Genomic DNA, 25,572 nt, shown 5'->3' with positions numbered 1-25,572 from the left:
CTTATTTTTTAATACTAAAATTAAAAAAAAACTCAATTGAAAGTGATATCAAGATTTTAACAACAACAAAGACTCTAGATTCTAATACTACTCATGAATGATACTATAAAGATTCCAAAAATCTAGCCACCTTTTAAGTCCTTTTAAATCTCATTTCACTAATAATCAGACAGACTCTCAAATATTATTTGTACCCATTAAGCATAAATTTTCAATTGATTGAATAAAGTATAACCTATTAAATTGAATGACAAATAATTAGGAAATTAAATCATGCAATCGGATTAAAAATCTGCAGAAACAATGATTAAGTGAATAAGTAATAAAGCCAGAGGAAATAAATTAATTACCCGTCAAGGTCAATGAGATGTAAATATATATGCTTACTCTCTGGGATATATTTTACTCTCTGGTTAAATCTCAATTCACTAATAATCAGACAGACTCTGTATATTTAATGGGTTCTCTTCCATCGCTTTGGTTACGTGAAAATTAGCTCATTATGGTAAACAACCTCGCAAAATATTTATTCATGGTTAAAAATTGTTAGCAAAGATTTAAATGAGAGAAAATAATGAAAACAACGAGTTTGCAACGTTTTACAGGTGTTACAGACTCACCGTTACAACTTAAATGTCGTAGTCTGAAAATAAATGTTGCAAATAAAACTGTTATAATCACTGTTCTTAGCAGTGTTTTCTTGATGTTCTTCAGTAGTGGCAGAAAACTTTCTATGCAACTCTTTATTTCTTCGTAACTAGCTCTCAACTCTAATCCTTTGTGACTCCAACAACCTATTTATACACCACAGGACCTCAAAATATCTCGAGTAAATGCAAAGATCTCCTCTTTACTCCTTCTGCCATATCACAAGGATATTTTATTTTTCTTCTCTTCTCTACGCGTGAATGAGCGGTAAAATCTCTCTTAATCAATAGAATATATCCTAGAGAGTATATCTTCTCTCGATCCTCACGTAATTTCCAGAAATAAACTAAATACCCGAGAAACACTCCTTACCTGTTTATCGTGGAATATATGTAAATCTTCTTCTTTTTACGTGAGTAATCCAATTACCCACCCTGTTTTATTGAAACACGAATCTATAACCTAAGTTAAGAGAATCACCATGAAAATCTCGTCCAAAATTGTCTCTGAAGAATTCGTAGGTGAGAATAATCATTTCCCGCAAAAACTTATTTAACCCATGAATAAGGTGAGTGCCTTAACCCATTGTGTGGGGTGCCTTTAGCTCTCTCTGTGTGTGTGTGGGGGCGGGGAGCTTGTCCAAAGTTGTGGTGCCTTCAGTAAATTTTCTGGTGCTTTTAGGTATTTTTGAGACGGTCTTTCCAAAAATGTTTCCTCCTGAAAAACACCTAAGCATACATAAAATACCATAATAAGTACAAAATGAGCACTAATAAAATATAAAATTGAGACAAATCAGATACAATAATGTGTCTATCAAGTACCCCCAAACTTATTATATGCTAGTCCTCAAGCAAATATAATCTCAGAAAATAAAAACACTAACTCACTGTCGCAGGCATCGCGATACCTACAAAGAATCCCTTTGAACCCCTAGGTGGCCCTAGTGGCCGAGTATTGTTTCGAGAGGATCTACAAGATGTATACCCACAAAACCTTTACTTCAAACCCTTGATACCTATAAAGAATCTAGGAACGACACTAAACAATTTCCTTAGTTGGCTTGCTTACTCATTAGCGATAGGAGGAATTACCCAGTTTTGAATCCAATTAATGTACACGAGTTTGTACTCAAGCGTATTAAAATTCATATATAAGAAAACAAAGCTCTACTTAGATAGTCGTACAATAGGTCAGAATACTCGGAATCTAACAAACCATAATCATGTATAAGAAGATGGATATGGAGATAAAGGTGTGTAAATATTGACTAAGGTAAACGGTGTTTCCCTGAATATATGTATGAACATTAATTCCAAGATGAATCCTAATGGATTTAAATACGCAGCCACTGTTTGAATCCTAATTATAGTATCAACTCAGCTGGTATATACAAGGTCCCCAGTGGTTGATTTATTTATCGAATAATAGATTATTTTTTTATGAAAGAATTGACAACATGATTAGACCCTTTGAATCCAAGCGCATGCTCTCTTTCAGCAGATTGCATGATAGTTCCTATGGGTTCTTCACTACACTCTTGCTTATGAGACGAAGACAGGGAGAACACACATATTGTTACCCAAATCTCGAGACCCTATTTTCTTTTTAGTCGTCTAAATAACTAAAATACGAAAATGGGGCTTGATCTCATACAATATACTTTATCCCAGCGGCGACAACAAGGTGATACTAGTGCCCCACCAAATTACTTTCAAAAACACATAAATTGGCAAAAGTAAAAACATAAGGTGATATGGTGACAACTTCAATATATTATGACAACTATCATGTTATTTCTAACACCTGATCCTTGTCATTTTATTAATAGACCATTTAGCTGGGTATTTCAACTCCTACAACCAAGAGTTTTCCAGTCCACTTAGATTAGTTAGTGTTATCCTGAATTGGTACAAGTTTCTAAATTTTGGAGTTTCATTATTGCAAATAAATACTAAAAGTTTCTCCCTTAACCCAAACATAAATCTAACTTTGTCCTCAATGTTTCTAATAAAAAACAATAAAAAAGACAGCAATGATACACCTACCGAAGACTTGCACTGCAAAGTGCACTTCGGGGGAATCCAACGGCCCGTGAGCGGCTCTAAACATTGGGATAAGGAGTGGTCCCCTCCCCACCTCTCACACAGTTCATCATGGTTCTTCTTGCGGTGTAGAATCTCGGTGGATGTATCATTTTTGTAAAAAAAAAATAGGTAACAAGGGGAATAAATAAAGAGATAAGTTAGAAAGATAACCCCGATGAAGCGTATCAATCCGAACAAGAAAGAAAATAATAACCTAAAAATATGAATAACAAAAACCTATAAAAAAACTACTAATGTACAACAAACCTCCTTGATGGTCAATCAAGGTAAACAGGATCCTCCGGAGGACCTCCTCAACATCACATGCAGGAAAAGACTCTAAAAAGGGCTTCAGTATCTGACCGTGAACTTTTGAGGAACAAAAACGTACCATTCAATGTCTCGATATCAACAACATCATGGAAAAACAGTGAGGACCACAAAAGGACCGTTCCACCGAGAGCGTAACTTCCCTGAAAATAGATACAAATGAGTATCATACATAAGAACTTTTTGACCTGGAGAAAATGACTTTTGTAAAATATTTCTATCATGCACAAGTTTCATTTTGTTCTTATACTCCTTAGCACTATTGTATGCATCTCTACGAATCTCTTCCAGCTCATTGAGCTGGAGATTTCTGTTTCCTTATCAAGCGAAAATTAACCAGTTTTACAGTCTAATAGGCTCTATGGTCTAATTCAATATGCAGGTGACATGACTTGCCACATACTAGGTGATAAAGTGATTTCCAATGGGGGTTTTAAACGCGGTAGGTAAGCCCATAAGGCATCAATAAGCCTCGAAGACCAGTCTTTCCTATTAAGATTCACTGTTTTCTCTAGAATATTTTAATTTTCCTATTGAATACCTCTACCTGACCACTACTTTGTGGATGGTATGGGATATCTACTTTGTGAGCAATATTGTATTCTTCCATTGAACGCGCAAAGGGTCTATCACAAAAGTGTGGGCCTCCATCACTAATTATAGCTCGCGGTGTACCAAAACATGTAAGTATGTTATGTTTCTGTTTATGGGTAAAAACTGATTCTGCTAGTTTTGATAAATTTGTGTGTGCCGCCGAGAAACGAATCTAAACCCTAAACAAATGCACTGCATGGGAGTACTTTAGATTCGAGAGATCAATTTGTACAATCCTGTCCTAAACCAAGAAATTTCCGTTCCAGTCTTGCTTCGGTCACAAAGTGAAGGAGAAGGGTTGATCTTAGAGAGGAAAACGAAGAAGGTGTTGAGATCAGAATGGTTAACTCTCAAGGTGTGGCTATTTTATGACTTGTATCAGAATATGGAACTGGCTTGCAGAATGTAAGCTATCATTTCTTGGTATTTTTCTGGATACTTGTGTTGTTAACCAAAACTCTCTTGGTTGGTCGAAATAGGAAGAAACCTATTTATACAAGTCATAATTGAACGCACCATGATCTCGTAGGAAGTGGGAGTGGTTGAGTGATGGAGAAGTGGGGTAATGTGTAAATGCTAGAAACCACGTCCCTACTATAAGGGGAAACATGTTAGTTTACACCCACTACTTCTTGCCCCCACTAACTGTCCACTTTCCTGACACTTTCTTATAATGGGTGTGTTACACGCCGCACGCTGTAAACCGCCAGGCCAATACCTTGATGAGTATCCCCCAGTTTGTGACATATTTGATGTCTCGAGTATTTTCATGGAAAATGTGCAGCATATTGCTGAGTGGGTCTTGTGTGCAAGACCTGGTTATTATGATTAATCATACGCCAGCTAGGTGACGGATAATCATGTGTGGCAAGTCAAGTCATGAGACTTGATGTAGGAAAATGGCGTATAACGCTATTAGGTTAGTCTTGGTTGGTCACCTAAGACTTATCATAGGCCGGTTAATTCCGTGGCGAAGCTGGACGGTCGAGATTGCAATTTATGAAAGAAGGTGGTCGTTGATTATGGCCACATCCCGTTGGCACCTGGTAATGGCATGGTGGCGCGATTGGCACATGCCAGTGGTATAGTAGCGCGATTGGCACATGCCAGTGGCATAGTGGCGCAAATAGCGTCTGGCATAGCCGTGACCACTATATCTTGGCATATTGGTGTTAGGTCCAAATATGGCTCAACAATATTGGCTCTAGTTGTCGTATCAAACTTAATACCATGGGTGGCATTATTTGGCATGGTTATCGTAGCGGCCCTATCCAAATTATGGTTTGGCATGCCAAAAACCTAATTAGCACGTGTGGCATGTGGTCGCGGCACGGTGACATTTTTTGTGCGGATAGTGCCATGGCCGCGTCAAAGGAATTATGGCAGTGCCATAATGTGGGAACGAACATAGGCACAAGTATAGCCATGGGTGGCCATAGCATGGCGCCATTTTTAGGGTTTTTTGGGTCCCACATGGCTTTTGGCATGTTATAAGGCAGAAGCGGCATAATTTAGGCCACGACTAGGAATTAGGGTTTCGACTAATGCCACTAGAACAAGAGTCGTATTATAATCAGAATACCCTAATTGGAATTTGTTATGGCGTTGTCCATGAACGAAAATTGGGTTAGCACGCAGCTGCGCTGTTATGGCACGTTGGCATGTTGCTGCCGCGAAATGGCATGGCCTGCCAATTGGCACGCTGGAGCGATTTGGCAGGTTGGCTAGCCAATCGTCACGGAGTCTGCGACAATCACTAGGCGCGGTTTGGAGCAGCGGTGTTGGCACGTTGCTTGAGGTGGCATGGTGATGCCTATTATGGCGCGTTAGGAGCGACTAAGATTAATAAATCAAGTGGACAAACCGTGCGGCCGTGATTTTTTGGAGATTGACTTGGGCCGTCTAGATTGGGTTCCTAATGGAATTAGGTGCATCTACCAACCAACTTCCAACTTTATTAAAAGTGTGTGTGGCGGGTTTTGAGCTATCTGATTGGTCGATGGCAAAAAGAGGGGGCCGACCTTATTCCAAATGCATACGGCGCATTTAGAGCTATCTGATTGGTCGATGGGAAAGAGGGACGGAAATCAATGTGTGGTCGGCCTCATTCTAAATGCGTTTGGCGAATTTAAAGCGACTTGATTGGTCGATGGGAAAGACGGCCGACAAGCAATGTGGGGCCGGCTTCATTCTAAATGTGTGTGACACATTTAGAGCGACCTGATTGGTCGATATAAAAAGAGATAGGAAAGGGAAACATGGAGCGTGGCCAACGGCCACAATCGGCACATGTTGGAGTGGACCGGACAGTTATGTGGCATGGCCGCACCTCTTTTGTTGTCGCTCCCATTTGCCACATTTTTTCTTTATTTCTCGTTTTTTGGTAGGAATTTGCTCCTACTAGCTCCATGGCAGATTAGTTCCCAGTTTATCTAAGTTTGACCTCGACCAATAGGGTTCGAGATATTTGCACAAGGCGCAAAAGACCTAATGTTTGCACATTAACTTGAATCTTGTGATTTATCACAAAATTGAATAAATTTAATAAATTATGTGTGTTGACACAAAATTCTTTTATTTTCAGAGAACAGTTAGCGCGTCTTTTGATTGAGCATTTTCATACAGACCTTAATTTTGATATTTAGGGAAATTCGTGCTACTCAGCTGCGAGTGAACATTAATTGTCATCTCATACCAATACTAAGGGTTCAGCTGGGGAACATAGCATGGGAAAATACTTAATAAACCATACACTAATGAGTAATGTAGGCGAGAGTTTACATAATGTTTGGGATTGTTGCTACATGCACCATTCTGAATAAATATACTGAGTTGCTCAATACATGTATGAGTAGAGAGGCCCGGACACTCATTACTTTTAAATGGCTCAATCTTTTTGCATACGGCGCATTAAACATAGGGTTTTACATTTTTAACCCTGAACTAAAAACTACCATCAATACTTTCAAAAACTGGACCGCAACTTTGTAGTCATTGGTTTCACACAGTGTTAGAGCACTGCTCGGTCGAACTCGTAAGTTGATGTTTTTTCAAAGTTGTTGTAGTAGTATGATTCGTTCAAGACTTGTGAAGGCGGATTTTTAGATTTTTTTTAAAATAGGGCTAGGATTCCACCATTGGTTGATATTAGTGACTTAATAAAACAATAATTATGCAACTCAACATTCAAATTGATTCTAATAGTATTGCCTAGACATGTAGATTTCCAAAAGAATAGATGTTAATCCAAGCATATAATACCAAAACCCTAAAGCAAGCATATTCTATTAAGAGAAAATACACCTAACTAATCAAAATCATATAAACAATTTTAGTTCAATGCAAAAATCATAATAGAGTTGTTGTAATTAATTAATAGAAATATATCACTTTTACCGAAACAATGGCTTCCTCCATAGCCCCAAGGATTGGGTTTAGCTCCGCATATTGGAAACACACTCAGAATAATTTTTTATTTCTCAAAAGTGTTTACAAGTGATGAAATGGGAGAAAATAATGATTAAACCGGGTTTGCTCTAAACAATCCCCAAACTCTCCATCCCCACACTGATACCCAAGACACTCTTATTTTACTGTGAAGCCAATCTTAGGTCGACAATCATCTCAATTACTCCAAAAGATCTTTGCAGTTAATGAAAGTATTTCACGGGAATATTTCCTTTCCATTTTCACACGTCTTCTGAGTTGTATGGTATATCCAAATCTTCTCATTTAATTGAGCCACATAATGAAGAGAATATCTTCAATTAATTCCGTGAATAATTCCTTCCCTGTTTTCGAAAATATTCAAAAGTATACGATTTCCTTCCATTCAAGACACGTACAAAATCTTACTATCATGGTAAGAAGATAATCATGTCTTGAAGACACAAATATCCCCATAATATCATGACCAGAATCTCACACAATTGAGATTTCTTTTGCCGCCAAATATTTTTCCCGTGAAGAAGAAGATGGGTGCCCCCTATCCGGTCCTGGGATGCGAATAGCAGATGCCATGAGGGATGTCTCTGATCAGCTGCTTGGGTGCAAATATCCTTTGGGTACCCCTTATCATTTGGGCGCCCCTTATCCACAAGTGAGAGTCTGAATAACACGTTCCTTCCGGTGCTTTAGACGACTTTTCGAGCCGATTTTCCAAGAATGTTTATTTCCAAAAATACCTAAAAACACATAAAATACCATAATAAGTACAAAAAATCGAGTACCAACAATACATGAAATTAAGGACAACGTAGACACAAAAATGTGTCTATCAAATACCCCCAAACTTATTATTTGCTAGTCCTCGAGCAAATCTAAAAATAAAATGACTACACTTAGCACGTGCAGCAAGCCGTTAAACCGCTAGGTGGCCCTAGTGGCGGAGTGTTGTGTCTCCGGGGTTTACCAGAGGTGTACCCACAAAACCTTTACTCCAGACCCTAGCTATCTACGCAGAACCTTGGAAGGCACTAAAGAATCTCCTTGGTTGGCATACAATCATTGACTATAGGAGGAAGTACCCTGATGCGAAATTCCAATTGTTGTACACGAGTTTGCACTCAGCATACTAAAATTCATATATAAGTGACAGAGCTCTACTCAGATAGTTTCTGTACATCATAACCGGAGTCAACCAATCACATGGAAAGATTAAGAAGATGGATAAAGAGATGGTTAAAAGTGAACGGTGTTTCCCATATCTGTCTGAAGGCCTCTGCCAAGGTGAACCTATCCTAATGGACTGAGATACCGGTCTGACTAATATCAACACATCTGGCATATACAAGGGGACCAGTGGTCGATAAACCTAACTCTAGGTCAACACAACTGGCATATACAAGGGCACCAGTGGTCGACTTTATTGAATTTATTCCGGTTGGTCTAATGGTCTGGTCTTTTTTTTTTTTTTTCTTTTTTTTTTTTTTTTTTTTTGTTGGTATCTCAATCACTCTATTCCACCCTAGCAAAGGTAACAACTTGAATCGTGTGCCCCACCAAATCACTTAAAAAATAAAAACAGAAGGATTAGGATTCAACGAGATATGGCGAAACTACCATGTTTTTTTTTAATTCTAACACCTGAGCTCTGTGCTTTTATGAATAGACTCTTTAGATGTTTCCATCTAATCAGATTGGTTCCTCAACTCCTACAACCAAGATGTTCCCATCCACTTAGATTGGTTAGTGCCAACCTTAATAAGCATAAATTTCTAGGCTCTGGAGTTTATTTGTTGCAGCTAAGAGCTAACAAAAAGTTTCTTCCCCACCCCCAAACTTAAATCTAACATTGTCCTCAATGTTCTAAAGATGAAATGCATGAACAATAAGAAACTGTTACCACTTGATGGATGGAAAAAGAAATAAGGAAGGATATTACCGTAAGCATGAGTACCTCCCAGGAAATGCTAAATTTAAAGTCTTTAGCTAGACATCAAATACCTCAAAAAGGATTGTCACCTTCCAAAGTCATATATCAATAGTCGAAACAATTGTGGGTCCATAAGACCAAATAGAGCTGACACCAGTATGAGACAACTGCACTGATTCAGAAAAATGAAAAGAAGGAGCACGTCCTCATCTAAGGTTTCTGTCAAGACAACTGGGTTTATCTGCGCGCGTAATTGAACTTCATATGTGTGTCGATAAATAGATTCATCCGAAAAACGGGTCTCTAATACCTGGGTTACCTCCTGGACAGTATCAGGAGGATCGGGTTGCGGAGTCTGAAAAGACTCAAGTAATATCTCAGATGTACAAGGCTCGAGTCCCAAGTTAGGGACTCTAATTAGGGATACGATACAATCACAAGAACCATCACTACCCCCGAACTTAGGGTTCACAGACAAACCTCTAACTATTTCTTGAATTTCCGGATCTTCAGAGTCCTTAAAATACTCAAGAGATTCTTCTAGTTCTCTACCCCCAAACTTAGGGTCATCATTATTCTCAGAAAAACCTAAAACTATTGCCTGAATTTCTGGGTCCATAGAATCTTTAAAATACTCAAGAGCTTCTTCTAAAGATTGATCACATATCTGATCTAAGAGAATGGTTTCCTCAAAATCATCTAAAGAATCTACCAGTAAAGTGTCAAGCCAATTATCCTGAACCAAATCCTGAACTAAAGTGCTAATCATATTCACTTCTTCTAAATCATCGTTCTCAGAAGGTTGTCTAGTAACATTAAAGACATTTAGTTCAGTGGTCATATTACCAAAGGATATGTTCATAAGCCCAGTCCTACAGTTGATGACAGCGTTAGCTGTGGCTAAAAATGGGCGACCTAAAATCACTGGGATTTGACGACTTGGGTCCTGAACAGGCTGGGTGTCTAGAACAACGAAATCCACAGGATAAATAAACTTATCAACCTCAATCAGAACATCCTCTATGACACCACGAGGGACTTTGACAGACCTATCAGCTAATTGTAGTGTCATTTTAGTCGGTTTCAACTTACCAAGACCTAGCTGGGTGTATACATGATACGGGAGTAAGTTAACACTAGCTCCTAAGTCAAGTAAAGCTTTATCGACCATGTGATTACCAATCGCACAACATATGGTGGGGCATCCAGGATCCTTATACTTAGGGGGTGTTTGGTTCAGAAGAATGGAACTTACCTGACCAGCTAAAAAAGCTTTCTTATGGACATTAAGCTTACGCTTTCGTGTACAAAGATCTTTAAGGAACTTGGCATAAGCAGGCATCTGCCTAATTGCTTCTAATAGCGGAATGTTGATGTTCACCTGCTTAAATGTTTCCATTATCTCGTTGAAAGTCGACTCCTTCTTTGTTGGGGCTAACAAATGTGGATATGGGGCTCTAGGCACAAAGGTAGACCTATCAGGAATTTCTTGGGAATCCTTAGAGACTGTTTCAGTTTCCTCTACGGGCTCCTCTTGGGAAGTAGAAGGTGGAACTACAGTATGTCCACTAGGCATGGCTACCTTATTGTCTACCGTTTTACCACTCCTAAGGGTTGTTATCGAGTTCACATGGTTTGATGATTTCTCACCAGCTAAAGATATTTGATGGACTCCCCTAGGGTTGGGTTGTGGTTGACTAGGAAACTTTCCTTTTTCTCTCAATGTCTCATTTATCTGACTAACCTGGGTTTTCAACTCGGAAATAGCCTGAGAGTTAGCCTGACCATTCTTTTTATTTTCTCTAAACCTTGAGCAAAGATTGCTGAAACTGCACAGTGTTACGAGTTAACAAAGCAAGAGACTCTTCTAAACTCATATTTCTTATCCGAAGGGTTGAAACTGTGCCGGAGCTGAAGGATTCTTAGTATAGCCAAAACCTGGGGGAACCTGAGCATTACTAGACTGACCTTGATTCTGGCCCTTGGACCAAGAAAGGTTTGGATGGTTTCTCCAGCCAGGGTTATAGGTTTCTGAATATGGGTCAAACTTCTGTTGGTTATCAAACCTAGTGTTGTTATAAAGAGCATTGGCTTGCTCTTCAACATGGCCTTCCCAAAAAGGCTCATTTCTTCCACTACTACCACTAGAATGACCTAATTCTAAGGCTTCTAACCTTTTGGCTATAGCTGCTATTTTGGCATCTGACTCATAAGATCCTTCTACCCTATTAACATTTCCTCTACTTAGAAGAATTGTTTTCTGGGGTTCCCTACTATTTTCCCATTGTTGGGTCTTATCGGCGATTTCATTCAAAAATGTCATCGCTTCATCAACAGTTTTATTCTCAAACCCACCTGTGCATAAGGACTCAACCATGGTTGTTGTTGAATAATCTAAACCCTCGTAGAGGATCTGAACTAACCTAACCTTCTCCAAACCATGATGAGGACATTGAGATATCAAGTCATTGAACCTTTCTAAGTACCTATATAAAGATTCTCCCTCTTGTTAGGCAAAAGTACATATTTGTGTCCTAATAGACGATGTTTTATGCCTTGGGAAAAACTTATGTATAAAGGCAGAAGTAAGTTGGTCATAGGTTTCAATTGACTCAGAGTCCAAACTATACAGCCAAGATTTGGCTTTATCTTTTAAGGAAAAGGGGAATAACCTAAGTTTCAATGCATCATCACTTAGGTTTTTAATTTTCAGAGTACTACAAACTTCCTAAAATTCCCTAACATTCTCCTTCCCTAAAAACATCGGGAGCATCTGTAAAGTCCCAGGTTTCAGTTCATAATTTGCCTCGGTTTCAGCTAACTTGATACAAGACGGACGAGAGGTCCTAGTTGGGTTTAGCAAATCTTTCAAAGTTGCCATTTCTGGCACTACCAAAATACTAGGAGTACTAGGGGTACTTTCCTCACAAAGAGACAAATTCTCAAAACTGAAGTTTCCAAAAACGGGGCTCTCAAAAGAAGAGTCTTCGAGCTCCCGCCTTCACAAGAAGAACTACTAGGTTTTTCACTAATCAAACGACCTAGAGTGTTTCTTTTCCAAGCCCGTTTAAAAACTTCGGGCATACACTAGAAAAACAAAATCAAAAAGAAAAGCCCTAAAAAGGAAGGGATGTTCTATGCAAACACAAACAAGGCTGACTCCACCACAGCAAACCTACTGATTTCTAGCAAACAAAAAGCATGATGGCTCTACTTAGATTGTTTCTAGACCGACTTCTTATCCTTCGAACGGAAATTCGTTACAATTTAAGCAAACCCCTCTGAAATCAGTCCGAGTTAAATTAAGTTGAATAGAGGCGAGGGAAGCTCGGTGGAGCTTTGATACCCAAGGCCTCACCGGTATTACAAGGCGGCGCAGTCACGCATTCAACTTACAAAAACCGTCAAGAACTTCGAAGTATGCTTAAAAGAGTAACCAATATTTTTCGAATGACTTTCCAGTTAAGCTCGTTACCCTATCGGTCTAGTTCTAGTCAAAAATTTAGGCTTAGGTTCGTGTTTGGTGTCGTTTTCCTAAGGCGGGAAAGAAGAGAACGGTGATGAAATCCGAACCCTTATCTTGTATGGCCAGTCCTTGCCCTTTACTAGGAAATTAAAGCAGCCGTTTTCAAGTCCTCAACATATATGCATACGAAGGAAGACAGTAACTCGCTGACAGGGATTCGCGAGTGTTTCGACAAACTTACCTCCCGTACCATATGGGGGATGAACCTTTGTAGTCGACTCGGGCCACGACTCCTATGTCATGTACGAACCCGAGGGGCCGATGTGATATCGTAATCACCGTCCTTCTCTGCAAACAGTTTATATTTAAACTACCCTTCCGTAGGGTTTAAAATAAATAATGTCCCAAAATTTAAAGTCCAAAGTCCAAAAATATAAAGTGCAAAAGAAAAGAAAGTCTAAAAAAAAAATCTACAAAAATAAAAATGTCTCTCTTTTTTTTTCTCTCTTTTTTTATTAAAAAAAAATCTTCTTCTTTCGCTCCTTTCGCTTTGCCTTTTACTCCAGTCTTTAAGTATTCACCAAAAGCTTTGGCAAAATTTTCTTTCGCTCCAAATTCCAAAATCTAAAAGAAAAAGACAAAAACCCAAAAACGTAAAGAAGAAAAAATAAAAATAAAAACCTAAAAAAATAAAAATCTAAAAACTCTAGCCTAAAAGCAAGTCCGCGTCGGCGGCGCCAAAAATTTAATGTTTTTTCAAAGTTGTTGTAGTAGTATGATTCGTTCAAGACTTGTGAAAGCGGATTTTAGATTTTTTTTTAATAAATAAAAATAGCGAACTAATTTAAAAAGATGTTGTGAAAATTATGGAGAAAATAGGGCTAGGATTCCACCATTGGTTGATATTAGTGACTTAATAAAACAATAATTATGCAACTCAACATTCAAATTGATTCTAATAGTATTGCCTAGACATGTAGATTTCCAAAAGAATAGATGTTAATCCAAGCATAGAATATCAAAACCCAAAAGCAAGCATATTCTATCAAGAGAAAATACACCTAACTAATCAGAATCATATAAACAATTTTTAGTTCAATGCAAAAATCATAATAGAGTTGTTGTAATTAATTAATAGAAATATATCACTTTTACCGAAACAATGGCTTCCTCCATAGCCCCAAGGATTGGGTTTAGCTCCGCATATTGGAAACACACTCAGAATAATTTTTTATTTCTCAAAAGTGTTTACAAGTGATGAAATGGGAGAAAATAATGATTAAACCGGGTTTGCTCTAAACGATCCCCAAACTCTCCATCCCCACACTGATACCCAAGACACTCTTATTTATACTGTGAAGCCAATCTTAGGTCGACAATCATCTCAATTACTCCAAAATATCTTTGCAGTTACTGAAAGTATTTCACGGGAATATTTCCTTTCCATTTTCACACGTCTTCTGAGTTGTATGGTATATCCAAATCTTCTCATTTAATTGAACCAAATAATGAAGAGAATATCTTCAATTAATTCTGTGAATAATTCCTTCCCTGTTTTCGAAAATATTCAAAAGTATACGATTTTCTTCCATTCAAGACACGTACAAAATCTTACTATCATGGTAAGAAGATAATCATGTCTTAAAGACACAAATATCCCCATAATATCATGACCAGAATCTCACAGAGTTGATATTTCTTTTCCCGCCAAATATCTTTCCCGTGAAGAAGAAGATGGGTGCCCCCTATCCGGTCCTGGGGTGAGAATATCAGATGCCATGAGGGGTGTCTCTGATCAGCTGCTTGGGTGCAAATATCCTTTGGGTACCCCTTATCATTTGGGCGCCCCTTATCCACAAGTGAGAGTCTGAATAACACGTTCCTTCCGGTGCTTTAGACGACTTTTCGAGCCGATTTTTCCAAGAATGTTTATTTCCAAAAATACCTAAAAACACATAAAATACCATAATAAGTATAAAAAATCGAGTACCAACAATACATGAAATTAAGGACAACGTAGACACAAAAATGTGTCTATCACAAGCGTTGCTATCTCAAGCTTGTTTGTCAAGTTTAGTTTCCAAAACTATAAGTCCTGATTTCTAGTCTACTTATAGCTAAGTCTCGGATTATGATAGAAAGTGTAGTTGAGCATTAGACTTCACGGCGTTCATCGATTGAAGACGAAGAACTACTAAGGGAAGGTTGTGGAACTTCATCAACAAAAGGTATGTGGAGACTTGTACTCATCTATCACTCAAAAGTATATCTACTATGTCTCCTATTTAAGGCAAAAATTGTATAGCTCTAGAAACTTCGATTATACACATTTGATATTTCGAGCTGAGTTTAACTCGCTTACATATTTCTCGAAATATGTGTTGCTAAGCTTTTGTTTTAACCAAGTTCATCTTATATCCTTGACGAAAGTCAAAACATGATCATGTGAAAATCTCTTTGTAACATCTTACATGATTTGTTTGAGACAGTCATTTGATGTGTACTTGGAATGTTTCGTACTGATCATTCGATCACTTGAAAATTGCTTTGAAGCTAATAGTTTGTGTGAGACAACTATTGTCGTCTTCTAAGAATGTTTCAACAATTGAAATGAGAGTTTAGAACAATTAACCATGATTGAATGTAGCATATATAGTATGCGTACTTGTATGCTAACTGTTGCAAGTTATTCTAAGTCCGGGAACCATAGTATGCATACCCATATGCGTAATGGTTGGTTAATGAAAGTCCGGGAACTTAGTATGCATACCGGTATGCATACTGGCGTGTTCCGGAAATTCAACTGAGTTTGGAAGGTGTGCGTACTCGTTCGCATACTGGCGAACCCAAACTTAGTCCGGCCACTTAGGTATGCGTACCCTTTGCATACTTGAGTAGGTTATGTTCTAAAATCGGTTTGTTCATGAACTAATACATTTATATAATAAGGAGTGCAATCTAATGTAAACCGTGGCTATAATGTTTATGAATTGACTCGAGTGAATCAAAATCGATTTTGCTTCAATTGTGTCTTGTATACTTCTATGAGAATATAAACAATTGAACAACTCTATAACTAGTTTCATTTGAGTCATTTGAACTAGTTATGGTTAAGATGAATATGGTTGATATGAAAGTGTTCATATGGCTAACTTCGGTTAACTATTGTTGGGACAACAAGGTGTACATGTTTAGGTACGGTTACTCATATCTAAATGAAGTCACTTTTCTTTTGTGTGTAACAAGCTAAGTTCGATCTAACGGTTGAAAGATATTAGCTTGAGTCTAATCAGGTTTTCATCTAATGGTGAATATTGAATGCTTTGTTACCAAGGTAACATTGATTGCAAACCCTGATTTGAAGACTATATAAGGTAGAACTCTAGCAGCTGGGAAACCTAATCCCCACACCTCTTGTGTGATACTAGTTGCGACTAGAGTCGATTCTCCTTTAACCTTAGGTTTTTCCAAAACCCAATAGGTTAATGACTTGAAGACTTCATTGGTATTGTGAAGCCAGATCCAACTATTTTCTCTGTAGTTGCGTGTTCTGATCTTGTTGTTTTTTATCGTATTGATTACTATATTCTCTAAGATTTGCTTGAGATTTAATCTTCGATAGGCATGATAAAAAGTAGTCACAAACATCTTCGTCTCATCGTTTGTGATTCCACAATATCTTGTTTCGCTTCCGTACGATTAAGATTATTGTGAGGTGATTGATATTACTAGGTTGTTCTTCGGGAATATAAGTCTGGTTTATCAATTGGTTCATGTTCACCTTGATTTATCAAAAGACGGAACAAAACTCATAGGTATATCTGTGGGAGACAGATTTATCTATACAACATACTTTTCTGTGTGAGACAGATTAGTTTATCAAGTCTTCAACTTTGGGTCGTAGCAACTCTTAGTTGTGGGTGAGATCAGCTAAGGGAATCAAGTGCGCAGAATCAGACGTGGTTTTAGAGGAGTAAGGAACGCGATTGTACCTTGATCAGTGTGAGATTGGTTAGGGCTCAACTACATTCCAGTCCGAAGTTAATTTGGAGTAGGCTAATAATACAGCGTGGTGTTCAAATCTGGACTAGGTCCCGTGATTTTTCTGCATTTGCGGTTTCCTCGTTAACAAAATATTTGGTGTCTTTGTTATTTCTTTTCTGCATTATATTTGTTTATATAATTGAAATATCATAGGTTGTGCGTAAGTTCAATCAATTGTGAATCCAACCTTTGGTTGTTGATTATATTGATTGACACTTGGATATTGGTTTTTGATACCGTCCAAGTTATTTCTTATATTAAATCGGGCTTGCAAATTCCTATTTGTTTGATTGCAGATTGAATTGAGAAATATAGATATAACTCTTAGATGTACTTTTCTTAAGATTGAGTCTGACTCTCTAGTTGATTCTCTTGAAAGTATATTGGAGTTAGTCCATACAGATTGCTAAGCGAAATATTGGGTGTGGTTGTTAGACCCCCGCTTTTTCAATTGGTATCAGAGAAGGAAAATACGGTTAAGACCTCATAAGTCTGTGTTTGTAGAGATCCGACTCTATGGACAGAAGTGTTATCTCTATAAACGTATCACCAGTCTTCGATGGCTTGAATTGCTTATGATGGAAAATTGATGTGCGTGCCTTTCTTCAAGATAAGGATGGTCATGGGGCGGGTATGGGCGGGGATCTTGTATCCCAGTCACTGCCCCGTTCAAAAAAAAAACCCACACCCTCCCCATTACCCGCTTGATCTGGGACGGGGCGGGTATGGGAAATACCCGTACGGGACGGGCTTTTTACGGGTTACCCATAACATTAAGCTCAAATATGATGAGTTAATTTAATAATCAATACCTAAGTTCAACCAATAATAATAATAATAATTTAAAATTTCAAACTCATAAATTCATCGTAAAATAAGCAAAGAAAAACAAATTGGTCTATAAACTAGAATCACTCATTTTAGTTCTTAATTATTTCTTATCAAGTATCTTCCTCCATGTTGATCACCTCATCGTCTGCTTCAGTTTCTTCCCAAAATGTTTCACCATCGAATTTTGATCCACCTAGCCAAAATAAGAAAGTGTATCATATAACCATAATGATGTATTAAATGTAAAAAAAAAAACATTTCAATAAAAAGAGAATTTCATTACCATTCAGCATATCCCATAGCCAGTCTTGAGCGCACATCAAAGCTTCCAACGTTTTTGGATGAAGTCTATCACGTTGGACACTCACAAATCTACCTTCGGTACTAAAAGATGATTCGGAAGCTACCGTTGAAACTGGAATCGCTAAAATATCTCTAGCCATACACTGCAAGACTGGATATTTAATCCCATTTGTCTTCCACCATGCTAGTATGTCAAAATTACCAATCCTAGGTAAAAGATCTTCTTCTAAGTAATTGGTTAATTCTGACTTAACAGTACTAGTAGGAGCATTACTAGAGACAAACATATCAAACTTTTCCAAAGGATCTACGTCATCGTTAAAACCATGCATCTCTGAAGTGAAAGACAAATCATTTTGGCTAACAGATGTTTCAGCAAATTTTACTTTCAGTTCATACTCCGTCGCCAAATCAACGCATAAATCACGTACTCGATCAATTTCGATTTTTGAAAAAGCTTGACCATAAATTTGTGGAAAATAAAACTCAATCAATTTCATCTTAAACCTTGGATCTAACATAATTTCTACGGCCATTACTCCATTGATCACAAACCAATACTCTTCAAACTTCTCTATCATTTCATATGCCATTTCCTTAATCACACCAACTTTAGATTTTTTCCACTCATTTAATGACAATCTAATATCACAAAAACTTGGAAAGAAAAGGTTGGTGGTAGGATATTTTACTCCGGAAAACTTCTCTGTGAAGGTATAAAATATCTTAAGTTTGTCGCACATTTCCTTTGCCAACAACCAATCTTCATCATCTGGCAAACAATCATACTGTGGCTCACGTTGCTTTAGTCGAGCAAAAACCTTCTGATACTTAATAGCAGTATTAAGCATCAGGTATGTTGAGTTCCCTTTTAATTGTGCTCCGAGATACCACCTTAAACAACGGTTGAAGCGCATTTGAATATCGTCTAAATCCGACATGTTCAACGATGGAAAACGGATACTCGTGTATGATTATCATATAAGCAAGTTCCTTCCTAGCGAACGATTGATCAAAACTGTACGTGTTAAGCTGACTTCTTCCGTCACTATTTTACTCGGAGTGATTATTGATTGTCTTATGTCTTGCTGTTTACGTCGAGGACATCTTTTCATGTGTGCGTGTAGATGCTTAGTCCTATTTGTGCTTTTTCCTCCTAATGGTTTATGACAATATTTGCAAACTGCTTTGTCTTCCCCTTTTATCTTCTTCTTTTCAAAGTGGTTCCACACTATGGATCTTTTCTTCCCTGAAACTATAGCAATTTCACCTTCGGCATTATCACAATCACCTGTAATGTTTGCCTCGGCAGTTTCACCATGGTCATCATCCATTGGAGAACTTGGAATTGTCTCGACATGGTGTTCAGACTGTTCGGATTCACCTCGTATGGATATAGTTGTCATTTTGGGATCACTGTGTAATATACACATAAAGTAATATAATATATATAATAAAGAAAGCTTAAATAATATAATATAATCAATACAATAATTAAATAATATAATATAATATAATTTCTTAGTTTAAATATAATATAAATAATTAATGATATCTTATACTTTTACGTTTTTTTTATAATATAATATAATATAATTTTTTAGTTTAAATATAATATAAATAATTAATGATATCTTATACTTTTACCTTTTCTTTTATAATATAATATAATATAATTTCTTAGTTTAAATATAATATAAATAATTAATGATATCTTATACTTTTACCTTTTCTTTTATAATATAATATAATATCTTAGTTTAAATATAATATAAATAATTAATAAAAATTTAAAATCCTAAAATGGGAACGTACGGGGCGGGTATGGGGCGGGGACCTAGAATCCCATCCCCGCCCCATCCCCGCTTCATTAATTTTAGGTATTACCCATACCCAACCCCAAACCCGTTTGTACGGGTAAAACCCTACCCAATAGGGGCGGGTACCCACGGGGATGGGTTTGGGTGGGCCAAATGGCCATCCCTACTTCAAGCTCGAGATTTTCAATCATGGGTGTATGTTGTTAATGGCTATAATCCTCTGATTGTTACAGAAGGCGATGTAACTGTTCCAAAGGATATCGGTGATTATGATGTTGTCGAGATTCTTGCCACAAAGCAAAATTATGACAAATTGAATGCAATCATCCATGCCACTACCCCAGATCTTCAGCACCATGTGTCTACGTGCACTCAGTCTAAAGATGTGTGGAATATCTTGGAAACCGTATTTGAAGGGAATACCTGTGAAAAAGAAGCTAGGCTTCAAAACCTAAATTATGATTGGGAAAACCTTCGTATGGAAGATGAAGATTTATTTGATGAGTTTAATCACAAAGTGTCTGAAATTGTTAATGCATCTTTTGCATTGGGTAAGATTATTCCTGAAAAGGACATTGTGATGAAAATTCTCAGATCATTGCCATCTAGATACGAGTCTATGAAACATGTCATTGTTGAAGGAAATAACCTTGAAACTCTTTCCAGAAATACTCTTGTTGGGAAGTTAAAGATCTTTGATCATGAACATGTATCCAAATCCGGAAAGGATATTGCTTTCAAAGCACAAAAGAACACCAAATTACTTGATAAAAGTAAAAGTGTTGGCATCTCTAAAGATGATCCTAATGAGACTGATTCATCTGATAAAGATCTTGACAAGTCAGTCTCTTTGATCACAAGACATTTTAGATATCTTCTTTTGAAGAGAAGTAAGCGGTTTACTAGAGATAAACCTAGGTCATCAGCTAAACCTCAAAACCGGTCCTCCTAAAAACAGGGATACTGACGATACTAATGATGAGGATATTCCACAGTGCCTCAAGTGTAAAGGGTTTGGTCATTTTTCAAATGAGTCTCCGAATCGTAGAAAATACATTGGAAACAAAGGTCTTGCTATAACTCTTGATGAAATATCTGATTACTATGATTCTAATGAAGACAAAAAATCAAGTGTTGCACTCCTCTGTGAAAATATTGATTTTGATAATTGTAGAAATACGTACATCAACCTCGATATTCTTCTGGGAGAAAATTCAACCACTTTGGAGGATAAAATGGATTTCTCTTTGTTTACTGGAAATTCTATTTCTAACTTTTCAGGTTCTATCGTTTGTCTAGCAGCTTGCACAACTATGGCGTCTGAACCATCCCCTATATTGACATGTTCTTATTGTACTATCAAGTGTCACGAACTCTCCAATTGTTTCAAGTACAAACATAAGATAAGATATGTCAATAAACTTCAACGAAGAGCAAATCGATTAGCAAACAAGCTCAAACTTGTTCAGAAAACGTCTGAGGTATGTAAACTTATCTCTTCCAAAGATAAGATTAGACCTCTAAAGAAAATATTACGGTCTAAACAGTCTGTTAAACAGGGTTTTAAGAATTCCGTTCAAGAAGGTTATGGTGGACAGATCATTGTTCACCCCGGCACAACTTAATTGTGCTGGTTGGTGTATCTTGTCTCATGTGCCTGGTTCAAAAGAGACAAGAGTTTGCACACTTCAGTCTTTAGAATATTTTTTTGTTTCTTCTTCTTTTAGTTTTGTCTTTCCGTCTGTTGGAATACTTTTTATATCTAATTGATATTGAAAAAGGTTTCCCTGTTTGATTATTAAAAAAAGGGTTAAAATCGATAATTTTGCCTTCTTTAGGGTTGTGAGTTGTGTGTACGTGAATCCTTTTAGCTGTATAAAGGTTCTGTAACCCTACATTCCTTTTTACTTCTTTAAAAAACTATTTTTATCACAAGGGTGCTTGTTGAGCTTGATTTATGAATTTCTCTCACAATCTCATACTTATATGGAGATTCCAAGCATCATGTCTTCTGATGGAAAAGAGGTTAATATTATTGTTAAGCCGTCAATCATGAAGGAAAAAGATATATCTCCGGTACCCTTTTCCTTGAAAAGAAAAAAAAAAGAATGTGAGGAAACCAAGGGCTGTCCCTTCAAATCTTCAGAAGTTTTCTGGTGTTCTTGAAGAGTTGAAGGAAACAAGAAAGGATATAGTGCAAATAAAGGCTATTTTTTTTAGGACTCTTGAAATTCATAAGGCCCTGGTTCGTCATCAGTCAAGAAGGTTTGTTGGAATTGACTCATATCTTCATGAACCTTATGTTCCAATGGCTGTTGACGACAAGGAGTTCGGGGACGATAAAGAATTTTTGAAAGGTCTGAATGTTTAGGAAACTTCTTATGAGAATTTATTCATGTGTTTTAAGAAGGATAACTAGGGTTTGGAATAATAATTTTTGTGAATACACATAACTATTGCCGACGTTTTTCATCTTGCATTGTTTTTAGATTTATTTATTTAAATTCTAAAATTTATTTGGAAGATGATTTTGCAGTATTAATCTTTATTGGTTTTATATATTGCAAAAATTGTTCTAGGATATGTGTGTTTGCGTCCGTGAACTATGATTGTCCCATATCTGTCAAAAGTTAAGCCTATTATGTCATTACGCAAATATTGATGAAAGATAGGATGAACTTTTGATTGCAAAGATTAAGTATATTATATGTCTTTATGCAAATATTGATGAAAAATAGAATGAACTTTGAATATTCCGCAGTATTGGTCTTTCCCTGATCCCCTTCTATGTGAAAGTACTGTGCGGATCCGTAAGTTCTCTTATGTTGAGCATTTCCGATTAAATTAATCAAAGGTTCTCTTATGGTTAATTTAATTGAGTCTTATATTAATTTCCAGAGAAATCCTTGTTTTCTTGCAAAAGTAAGGTCGCTCTCGTTGTTCTTTCGGGAATGAAATTTTATGGGGGAGAGTTCTTAATTGAACTTGTGCTTATTTGTCAAATCTTTGTGGGGAGTGCGGCTGTGGAATACTGTAGGAGTTTTCTTGTATCTTTATAAACTCCTTGATGAATACATCAAGTTTCGACTATGTCAAATCATCGAAACAAAGTGGATGTATTCTCTTTTACTCATGAAGTATCTCTATGAGAAATCATTATGATCCCATTAGTTTTCGTACCTTTGCCAATTTATATTGACAAAAGGGGGGGGGGGAATTAATTTGTAATTCACACTACAAATACATATGGTTTACGGATCATTATGTAAGGGGGAGTGGTTTTCATTGTGAGATGAAGTATTGACTAAGGGGGAGTGGTACATATCACCATAGTATTGTTTTCAAAGTTGTGATACAATTAGACTTTGATACTGTGTAATAATACTATGGCACTGTATAACAATGATTAAGAGCTACTGTTTTATCATTTTTATAGCTACGGATCTTCAACAACTATGATGTTGAGTTGAACACGTTCAGAATCACTGGATTACTTGGAAGTGACGAAAATTACGATTAATGTTGTGGAACCAAGTAAATCAAGCATTTGGATGAGAAGCTACAAAGTTTATTTATTTTTAATCCATATGTATTGATAGTTTTGTCATTAAAATTGACAAAAGGGGAGAATGTTAGAGCGCTGCTCGATCGAACTCGCAAGCGTTGCTATCTCAAGCTTGTTTGTCAAGTTTATTTGCCAAAACTATAAGTCTTGATTTCTATTCTAATTATAACTAAGTATCGGATTAGGATAGAAAGTGTAGTTGAGCATTAGACTTCATGGCGTTCATCGATTGAAGACGAAGAACTACTAAGGTGATCTTGTGGAACTTCATCAACAAAAGGTATGTGGAGACTTGAACTCATCTATCGCTCAAAAGTCTATCTAATCTATCTCCTATTTGAGACAAAAGTCGTATAGCTATATAGACTTCGATTATATACATTGGATATTTCGAGCTGAGTTTAACTCGCTTACATATATCTCAAAATATGTGTTGGTATGCTTTTGCTTTAACCAAGTTCATCTTATATCCTTGACGAAATTCAAAAGATCGATCATGTGAAAATTGCCTTGTAACATCTTACATGATTTGAGTGAGACAGTTATTTGATGTAGACTCGGAATGTTTCGTATTGATCATTCGATCACTTGAAAATTGCTTTGAAGCTAATAGTTTATGTGAGACATCTATTGTCGTCTTCTAAGAATGTTTTAATGATTGAAATGGGAGTTTAGAACAATTAATCATGATTGGATATAACACAGTATGCGTACTTGTGTGCTAATTGTTGCAAGTTATTCCAAATCCGGGAACTATAGTATGCATATCCGTATGCATATGCACACCGGTATGCGTACTGGCGTGAGTTTCAAGTTCCGGAAATTCAACTAAGTTTGGAAGGTATATGCGTACCCGTTCTCATACCGGCGAACCCAAACTTAGTCCGTCCACTTAGGTATGCGTATCCATTTGCATACTTGAGTAGGTTATGTTCTAAAATCGGTTTGTTCATGAACTAATACATTTATATAATAAGGAATGCAATCTTTTGCAAACCGTGACTGTAATGTTCATAAATTGATTCAAGTGAATCAAGATCGATTTTTCTTCAATTGTGTATTGTATACTTCTACGAGAATATAAACAATTGAACAACTCAAGAACTAGTTTCATTTGAGTCATTTGAACTAGTTATATTTAAGATGAATACGGTTGATATGAAAGTGTTCATATGGATAACTTCGGTTAACTATTGTTGAGCCAACAAGTTGTACACGTTTAGGTACGGTTACTCATATCTTAATGAAGTCATTTTTCATTTGAGTGTAACAAGCTAAGTTCGATATGACGGTTGAAAGATATTAGCTTGAGTCTAATCAGGTTTCCATCTAACGGTGAATATTAAATGCTTTGTTACCAAGGTAACATTGCAAACCCTAATGTGAAGACTATATATGGTAGAACTCTAGCAACTGGGAAACCTAATCCCCACACCTTCTATGTGATACTAGTTGCGACTAGAGTCGATTCTCCTTTAACCTTAGGTTTTTCCAAAACCTAGTAGGTTAACGACTTGAAGACTTCATTGGGATTGTGAAGCCAGACCCAACTATTTTCTCTGTAGTTGCGTGTTCTGATCTTGCTGTTTTTTGTATTGAGTACTATCTTTTCTCAGATTTGCTCGAGATTTAATCTTCGATAGGCATGATAAAAAGTAGTCACAAACATATTCGTCTCATTTTTTGTGATTCCACAATATCTTTTTTCTCTACCGTACGATTAATATTATTGTGAGATGATTGATATTACTAGGCTGTTCTTCGAGAATACAAGTCTGGTTTATCAATTGGTTCATGTTCACTTTGATTTATCAAAAGACGAAACAAAACTCATAGGTATATCTATGTGAGACAGATTTATCTATTCAATAGACCTTTCTATGTGAGACAGATTGGTTCATCAAGTCTTTGACTTTGGGTCGTAGCAACTCTTAGTTGTGGGTGAGATCGGCTAAGGGAATCAAGTGCGCAGAATCCGGTGTGGTTCAAGAGGTGTAAGGAACGCCACTGTACCTTGATCAGTGTGAGATTGGTTAGGGCTCAACTACATTCCAGTCCGAAGTTAACTTTGATTAGGCTAGTGTCTGTAGCGGCTTAATAAAGTATGGTGTTCAAATATGGACTAGGTCCCGGGGTTTTTCTGCATTTTCGGTTTCCTCGTTAACAAAATTTCTGGTGTCTGTGTTATTTCTTTTACGCATTATATTTGTTTATAGAATTGAAATATCACAGGTTGTGCCTAAGTTCAATCAATTGTGAATCCAACCTTTGGTTGTTAATTATATTGATTGACACTTGGATATTGGTTTTTGATACTGTCCAAGTTATTTCTTATATTCAATCGGTCTCGCAAATTCCTATTTGTTTGATTGCAGATTGAATTGAGAAATAGAGATATAACTCTTGGATGTACTTTTCTTAAGATTGAGTCTGACTGTCTAGTTGATTCTCTTGAAAGTATATCGGAGTTAGTCCATACAGATTGCTATGCAAAATATTGGGTGTGGTTG

The 25,572-nt window shown here is 36.9% G+C and overlaps 2 protein-coding genes across 2 annotated transcripts; both read right to left on the bottom strand.

The window, feature by feature from the left end:
- Window positions 1–17,738: 17,738 nt before the first annotated feature.
- Window positions 17,739–18,618, bottom strand: LOC113352400 (zinc finger BED domain-containing protein RICESLEEPER 1-like). Its single transcript, XM_026596237.1, has 2 exons — window positions 17,880–18,618; window positions 17,739–17,758 (listed from the first exon to the last, which is right to left on the bottom strand). The coding sequence occupies exons 1-2, from the start codon at window positions 18,616–18,618 to the stop codon at window positions 17,739–17,741; spliced, it is 759 nt and encodes a 252-aa protein (XP_026452022.1).
- A 36-nt stretch (window positions 18,619–18,654) lies between these two features.
- On the bottom strand, window positions 18,655–19,083 carry LOC113352340. Its single transcript, XM_026596186.1, has one exon. It carries the CDS (start codon window positions 19,081–19,083, stop codon window positions 18,655–18,657), a length of 429 nt encoding a protein of 142 aa, XP_026451971.1.
- Between the last annotated feature and the right edge of the window lie 6,489 nt (window positions 19,084–25,572).

The sequence above is a fragment of the Papaver somniferum genome, chromosome 1 (assembly GCF_003573695.1).
Source record: "Papaver somniferum cultivar HN1 chromosome 1, ASM357369v1, whole genome shotgun sequence".
NCBI classification, from domain to species: Eukaryota; Viridiplantae; Streptophyta; class Magnoliopsida; order Ranunculales; family Papaveraceae; genus Papaver; species Papaver somniferum.
The sequence above is the reverse complement of the archived record's forward strand: the minus strand, read 5'-3'. Positions and strand labels throughout refer to the sequence as shown.